We start from the raw sequence: 8,562 nt of genomic DNA on the forward strand, positions 1-8,562 counted from the left end.
CGTCATTGTTGTTTGGCGGGCCTGGGCTGGATTCAAACCCGCCACCTTAGGTGTATGTGGCTGGTGCCTTAGCCACTTGAGCCACAGGCTCCGAGCCCATTTTTAAAATTCAAGTAAATTCTGTCCGTTCCCATAAGAATTTCTGTATGTGATAATAACACCTTATAGAAAAATGGTTCCATGACCTAATTCAAAATACCCTGTGTTTTGCTCTAGAGTTCTTCTGACCCTTGACAATATCCAGACATCCATGTTCTGTATTCTCTTCCCTTTATGTGATTTTATCAGCACACTCCCTTGAATAAACATGATCCTTAGAGATTAAAGGTAACTTTGACAAAATTTCAGGCAAATCAATTCCTAACAAATTTACATACATTGAAAGCCAAAATGAATTTTTAATTCTTCACTGTTCCTAGCAACAAGAGTGGATTTCCGCAGGGCCCGGGAGATGTGAGAGTCAGCCAGTTTAAGGTCTCCAGCATCCTTCTCTCTTGCAAGAAATTATACAATACTTATAATCTTGGTTAAGTTTCTATCATTGAACCACCACAGCTACTGTGATACCTGAACATTATGACCTCAGTAAAGTTGAAGAATAGCACAAAGGCAGATCCCATATGCTATCTAGTTCAGCTAAAAGTTCATCATTTACAAATACTTTGATCACTAACTTTGCTTTAAGGCGTAGTTTGTAGGTCAAATAAGATTCTTCTCCTTTAGAATGAGTTTATGTATAATAGGCTGAATACATGCAAAAGAATAAATTCTACTCTAAAGGTCTCAAGCCATCACCCAGCTCATCTTCTGAACTCTAAAGGCACAAGTCCAAAACAAGACGCTGACCATTCTAAGTTTGAAAAAAGATACTAAGCTTAAAAGCTCTCCAATTGAAGTCCCCTGAACATCTCATGGCACCTTAGAGCAGAACTGGAGCTGGCAATCCCTACCTCTTTTTTTGGAAAGAAGGAGGGAAGATGCCCGGCTCCCCCAGGGTTACCCACCTGCCAAGCCCAGAAAGACAGCAGAGCAGGGCTGTGCTCCCCTCCTAAGTGACACCAATAAGACCCTGGTGTCAGCTTTCTGTCCTTTAAGCCTTTAAACTATTCCTCATTAACTCGTTATTAAATGATGAATTTACTTCTGTCATCAGAAGCTATGTCTACATAATGGTAAGACATGTGCTTTTTGTAGTCAATGCAGAAAAAAATATATTCAAATCTCCTGAGTACTGTTAGTCACTGGCTGAGAATGACAGCCCTGGAAACCCGACCAGAGCTTACATCAACCAAGGGAAACCGTGGAGGGTGGATTCTTTGCCTTGAGGCTGAAGGGTTATCCACTGACTATGCCTATAATCTGAAGGTGGGGATGCAAAAAAAGACCCATCTTTTGGAAGCGATGATACATTGAACTCTCACTGGTGTCCTCAGGCCTGAGGTAACTGCAAGGAGGTTTTCTGCAAAGGGAATCATTTTCTGCAAAATGATTCACTAAAAGGCAGAACACAGAGAAAGTAAAAACCTAACAGGACACGGGGCTCCACTCCCGGGCAAAGGAATCACAGAGAAAAGGTTCTCACTCCATTCTGTGTGGCTCTGACCTCATTTTGAGCTTTTAACAACCACAGGCTGACCCAATTCTAAAACTGTACACGTAAACAAGTCCTGATGCAAAAAACAAAAACAGAAAGAAAAAAAAAAATCCTCCTGGCTAAGAAGAAAGAGTGGAGAATACAAAAGGAGTGGGGAGAAGAAAAGCAGCTCTCTCCGGTCTACAGCGTGCTGAGACTGAGGGCTGCATCTCCGGGAGAACAGAGGATTCCAGATACATGTCCTGGCTTGGCTTAGCCCCGACACACTCCCCCACCCCCATCCAGTTCGCTTTTGCAAAACAAAGTAGAATACCGAGATGGTGGCCCATGTGGCTGAGACCCTTCCTGAGACTGTAGACCCTCCTCCACCTTACCCTACTGCAGTACACATGAGGGCTACATCGGTACCATGCTTCTCAGTGGCAGGAGGACGGGGGAGAGGTGGAAGGCTGGGCCATAAGGAGAATGAAGGGAGGGAGGCTGCCCAGCATTAAAAGCCCCACACCCACTGGGTGTTTCTGATGTTTTCTCATGTGCTGTGAGAAACACCATTCCCACTCACTGGTAAAGCTCTTGGTTCTTGCTGTACTTGATGTGACTTGTAGGTCAGGTGGGAAGTAGCTGTTAACAGAGTATCTGTTAACCAGCTGTTCCAATGGGGCCAAGCTCAGTTTAAGAGGTCAACAACACAGACAGTCAGGATTCACCTACACTCTAAAGCAGCGGTTCTCAATCTGTGGGTCACGACCCACAGGAACTATATTAAAGGGCCATGGCATTAGGAAGGTTGAGAACCACTGCTCTAAAGGGACCAGAGCTTTCTTTTTCTTTAGAGACAGAGTCTCACTTTGTCACCCTCGGTAAAGTACCGTAGCGTCACAGCTCACCGCAACCTCCAACTCCTGGGCTTAGGCAATTCTCTTGTCTCAGTCTCCCAAGTAGCTGGGACTACAGGTGCCTGCCACAACACCTGGCTATTTTTTGTTGCAGTTTGGCCCAGGCCGGGTTTGAACTCGCCACCCTCAGTATATGGGGCCAGCGCCCTACCCACTGAGGCACAGGCGCCGCCCCAGAGCTTTCTTAAGAGAAAACAAACGGCTACTTTTGCTTTCAAGGCAGCACTAGCATAAGGACGGGAAAGGAAGAAGGAACACGTACCTGAAGGAAGCGATGATCGCCGTAACTTCATCATCTGGATAAAACTGCGTAACTGCATGATGTGCCCCAAGCAATTCCTTCCCATCTTTCCACCAAGAAATTGTAGTGTCCTGATATATATTAGGCACGTTGATTGAGCAATTAAATTTGACATCCTTATGTTCAGAAAGTATTATGTGCCCAACTGTGTGATTAAATGCAAGAGGTGGGAGGAGCTTCGACCCAGCAGGGGTCACCTGAGGGCCAACTGCATTTTCAGTGCGTGGTCCTCCAGGATGAGCTGGTGAAGACATCAAGGCAGGCTGGTACCCACTGGCCTGAGGAGAGGAAAGTGGTGCATGCTCAGCTTCCAGGATCCTGGGCAAAGGCTGTGGGAACAGCAGGGAGGCCTTGGCTCCTTCCCTCGACTTGGTGATAGCTGTAAAACAGAACATCCGATTTTTTAGCCTTTTAAATAATAAAGAAGAATGTTTTTCCACTTATAGGCCACAATGAGTGAGAAGTGGGGAATCCTTAGTTCCTGCAGAAAAGATGGGCAGAACTCACTTAACATAACACACCTGACATATATTCTCATTCACTAGTTCATTCATCTGTTCACTTGCCTCAGAAAGAGTGGTTAAGAAATACAACTCCCCTGGCGTAGCACCTGTAGCTCAGTGGTGAGGGCACCAGCCACATACCCTGGAGCTGGCACGTTCGAACCCAGCCCAGGCCAGCCAAACGACAATGACAACTACAACCAAAAAATAGTCGGGCATTGTGATGGGCACTTGTAATCCCAGCTACTTGGGAGGCTGAGGCAAGAGAATCGCTTAAGCCCAAAGAGTAGGAGGTTGCTGTGAGCTGTGATGTCACAGTACTCTACCGGGCACATAGTTAAAATCTATCTCCAAAAAAAAAATACAACTTCTCCAAACAAAAATGAAATTTTTTTAATGTTGACTCACTGTAAGTCCTTCTTACCCGATTCAATAACAAAGTAGGAAGGTGATGACCCAGGAGGGCTCAAGATCACTTTTCTTACTGTCTACCAATGTGCAGACTATGCCACAAATTTGGCCAATAGTTTTTAAAAGGATGCTAAGGGTCACCAAAGGGATGAGTTTACATTTCCTGTGCCTCAGCAACAACAAAAATGTGTGCTTATGTTGCCAGCTATATTATGACTTGGAACTTGGCTTGGCACCCGTAGCACTGTGGTTACAGCGCTGACCGCATGCACCAAGGCTGGTGGGTTCGAACCCCCCGGGCCAGCTAAACAATGACAACTGCAACAAAAAAATAGCTAGGCATTGTGGCGGTCGCCTGTAGTCCCAGCTATTTGGGAGGCTGAGGCAAGAAAATCGCTTAAGCCCAAGAGTTTGAGGCTGCTATAAGCTGTGATGTCACGACAATCTACCCAGGGCAACATGGTGAGACTCTGTCTCAAAAAAAACCCACAAAGAATGACTTGGAACTTCTAGCAAAATGCCTACCTACTGGAATGAACCTGGAAATGTTTCTCATTCATTTAGACCGCACAAGTATTTCTAAAAATACAGGCTCACAGTAGTTGTATTTTTAACTTGTTTCATGACATTTTGGGAGCACACATTCTACACTGGTTGTTATTTATTCAAGTGTGTTAGCAGTGAGAGGGGGAGGCAGGCAGATAAGAAAGACTTGTGGGTTAGTGACAGGGAACACAACAGAGACTCAAGGGCTGCCCAAGGGCTCTCTCCTGCCATGCTCTGGACATCACCCCCGCCTGGGCTCCTGGGTAGGAGTGTGCAGAAAATTGGGTGATCTCTGCTGCTGGTTCTGCCAGATTTAGCAAATAACACAGGATGCCCAGTTAAACTTGCATTTCTGATAACAAATTATTTTTAGTACAAATATGCAGCTAAAGACTGACTAGCAGAGGATACAAGTGGGATATCTGGGGGCAGAAGTGAAGGCTTCTAGAATTTTCCACTAGCTTCCACTCTGGACAGCACACATGCCTCAGCTGGAGCCCACAGCTCCTGCGTGAGAGCCCCTCCATGCAACTGTCTCATTCCAGGAGCTGCCCCCTCTCAGAGCCCCAGGGAACTGACTTTTTAGGGAGTCAAGATGAATGTCCGAGAAAGATGAGGTTTCACTCTAAGGATCCAGGAAAGGCTCACTGCCTTTCCTTAGCCTGAGGTCTAGGTGGGTGTGGGTGTGTGGAGCCCAGAGTGTTGGGAGAGGGTTGTGTGGGTCAGCTGTGGGCTGGCCAGAGCCCAGTGGTCCAGACAGATGAGTGTACTGCAGCGGGAGGATTCATTTATTCCAGGGAGTGAAGAGCTCAGAGTGGCTAAGACAAGGGCCCTTGCCTCTCCTGTCACCCAGCCAGCATGCCAGGCAAACCTTCACAGGGGCGGGCCTGAGCTCTCTGTAGGGGGAAGGGTTCCAGTCTCTGAGTCCCATCCATCTCGCCAGTCTTCCTCGTATGTGGGGATGCTTTCTGCTATAATGAATGTTTTGAGTTTATCTCATGCTTGCAGAGCCCCCTCAGGACTGCTCTGTTAATTTATGTAGGCTTTGAAGCCTTTACAATTCACCTTTGCCACTTGGATGGGCAAATTCACCTGTAGTTCTTCCTATTCATGGAGCTTCACAGGACTGAGGATTCAGAGGTTTTCTCTAAATAACTATTTTTCCCCCCTTTAAATATAGGTCCCTTCCATAGAAGGCAAAAAGTGCAAGTGGAAGGTGTAAATAATGCTTTCTTGGTTTGCTTAATTTCCTCAAGAACATTTAAAAATTTTAATTATAAAGGTAACACAAGTTTGTTGTGGAAAAAAGTATTTATTGAAACGTATCCCAATCTGGCAAGATAACCTCTGATTACAATTGGGGATATAACCTTCAGTTTTCTATGAGACAAGCTGCTCATTGAACAAACTGCTGACTGACTAGGAGCAAGGCCACCCACTCAGATGATATCACTGAAGTCAGGCAGCAGCAAACCCAACCTGTAAGCACACACTACTGTGTCTGCATGGTTTAAAAGATAAATAATCTTGGGCTGGGCCCCATGGCTCACACCTGTAATCTTAGCACTCTGAGAGTCAGAGGCAGGTGGGTTAAGAGCTCAGGAGGTCCAGATCAGCCTGAGCAAGAACAAGACCCTGTCTCTACTAAAAACACAAAAACAGGGCTGGGTGGTTCATACCTATTATTCCAGCCCTCAGGAGGCTGAGGCAAGTGGACTGCCTCAGCTCATGAGTTCAAGACCAGCCTGAGTGAGACACACCTCACTCCCACCCCACTCCTGTCTCTAAAAGATAGCCAGCATTTGTGGCAGGAGCCTGTAGTCCCAACTACTTGGGAAGTTGAGGCAAGAGAATTGCTTAAGCCCAAGAGTTTGAGGTTGCTGTGAGCTGTGACACCATGGCACTTTACTGAGGGCAATAAAGTGAGACTCTGTCAGGAAAGGAAAGGGAGGGAGGAAGGATGGAAGGGAGGGCTTGGCGCTCATAGCACAGTGGTTATGATGCCAGCCACATACTCTGAGGCTGGAGAATTAGAACCCAGCCTAGGCCAGCTAAACAACAATGACAACTGCAACAAAAAAAATAGCCGGGCGTTGTGGCAGGCACCTGTAGTCCCCGCTACTTAGGGGGATGAGGGAAGAGAATAACCTAAGCCCAGGAGGTGGAGGTTGCTGTGAGCTGTGTGACACTGCCACGGCACTCTCCCCAGGGTGACAGCTTGAGACTCTGTCTCCAAAAAAAAAAAAAAAAAAAAGAGAGAGAGAGAGACTTGTTTTAGGAGCAAAGTCATAAAAGGTCTCAGGAATTAAGTGGGAGATGGGACATGTCCAACTAGGGGTCAGAAGGGTGTCTGTCTCATAGTGTCAGCGGGGCCTTCCTTGGCCCTTCCTCCATAGTTAGCACCCCCAGGTTAGGCACTGGGACCCTTTCCTTTTATAATGCCACTTGTGATTGCTCATCTAGTTCTTTGCTCCATGCAACCCACCACCTAACTATAGCCAGTACGTAGGAGGTGCTCAAAATAGGTTTGTTGAATGAGTGACTAAAGGCATAGCTCTCAGGAGGGATGAGGAGGGTGGACAGCATTGCCAGGGGCAGAGGTGGTGGGGAAGCAGAGAGAAAGGAAGTGTGGCCTTATTAGTTTGGTCACAGCAATTTAGCTGTACAGTGGAACTCCTCTGCTAGGACAAGAATGGGAGATAAACTGGCATTGGCTGAATGTGGAGAGCCCTGAATCCCAGCTGAGGGAAGAGGAATTCCTAGAAGGTTTCTGAGCAGGGAGGAAAAGGATCAGAGCTGTACCTGATGAAGGGCATTCCGGCTGGGTGAGAGGAAAAAAGCAGGATGCAGGAAATCTACCAGGAAGGTATTACAGACCTAACTACGGGGTGGCCAGGAAGTAGGAAGGGTGCAAGAAATCAAGAGGGGCTGACAGCAAGAGTATCCTCATTGCTCCTAGCATTCCACAAGAGAAAGATCTGACACCAAATATCTGAGAAGAATGTCATCTCAGCAAAGTGATAGTTCTCAGAAGTGGACAGTTGGTGGCTTGAGGCAGCGGAAGGTTCAGTTTCCACACAGGGAAGATGGCAATTGTAATAATGGTGCCCAGGGCTACTGGTAGGAGTAAAGAATTTATTAAGATGTCTGGATCACAGTAAACACTCAGCAAATGTTAAATACTATTATATTTATTATTTCCTCACTTTATTGTGAATCTTATCCTAGAGTGCATAGTGGTTGTTTCCCAGCCTACAGCACACACATGGGCAGGTGAAGCTCAGGAGGGCAGTCGGGAGGATGTGCCTTGGCAGGTGGGCAGCCAGGAGGATGTGCCTTGCTCAGCAGTGCAATGAGGTCTCATCTCTGGAGAGGAGACCTGGGTGACAGGAGAGAGGCCTCCTTCTGGGAGGGGGTGGTGGTGGTTTGTAAGTTTAGAGAAAGGCTTTTGCATCAGAATCCTGTTGCTATCTCTCCCTGTTTCCCTGCCCTCCTAAAGAAAAAGGGATGAATCAGTGCCCCTACCCCCTTTGTGTGTACACCTGCTAGGTTAATATTTGAATTATTTCTCTGGGCAGCTTGCTTGTCACCCAGGTTAAGGGCTCCTCTCAACCCCTTGCAGGTAGCTGAGGTCCAACTCAGAACAAACAGAAATTTTCTACTTCTAAGTATGATGTGACTTATGGAAACCCAAGAGTTTCCTAACTGATAAAGAGTAGACACTATTAAAGGAAAAGCATAACCTTCATTCAGAACTCACTTGACCGTCTGACTGATTAGTCCTAGGTCATAAATGGTAATCATTAACTTTCCTGGAGTGACAGCCCCTCAGACCACCCAGAGAAAGTTAAAGAGAAAAAGGTGATCCTGGGCAGAGAGCTGCCCAAGTTTGCCCCAAGTGTAGTGATGTCCTGCAAGTGACCTGGGGTGTCCGGCCTCGAGTCAGTGCTGAGAGAATAGGCCCAGGGGCTTACTAGAAGGGAGGAAGTGGTCAGGGACTCGTGTACCCATTTGTGTGTGTCCTAAGAGTCACAGCTGCGTGCAGCAGGAGAAGAAAAGCCCAGAGATGACTGCACAGTGTAAAGTAAGTGAAGTCACCTATAACACATGGTATTGGTGGGATCATATTTTTAACATCAGCCACAGCCAGTATAGAGTTGCCAGAGAAAAAAATAGGACACCCCTTCACAGTTAAATATCAGATAGGCAAGGCTGAGTGCAGTGGCTCATGCCTGTAATCTCAGTACTCTGGGAGGCCAAGGCAGGTGGATTTCGCTGAGCTCATGGGTTCGAGACCAACCTGAGCAAGAG

At 46.8% G+C, this 8,562-nt stretch overlaps 1 protein-coding gene across 1 annotated transcript in view; it reads right to left on the minus strand.

Moving 5' to 3' along the window:
• Positions 1-8,562, minus strand: part of MERTK (MER proto-oncogene, tyrosine kinase) — a 120,137-nt gene that overhangs the window by 88,885 nt on the left and 22,690 nt on the right. The window contains exon 2 of the mRNA XM_012811029.2: positions 2,753-3,170. Within this exon, the coding sequence (XP_012666483.2) occupies positions 2,753-3,170 (418 nt within the window). The remainder of the gene's footprint in view (positions 1-2,752; positions 3,171-8,562) is intronic.

This window comes from Otolemur garnettii, unplaced genomic scaffold (assembly GCF_000181295.1).
Source record: "Otolemur garnettii isolate 467f Iridium unplaced genomic scaffold, OtoGar3 scaffold00148, whole genome shotgun sequence".
Lineage (NCBI taxonomy): Eukaryota > Metazoa > Chordata > Mammalia > Primates > Galagidae > Otolemur > Otolemur garnettii.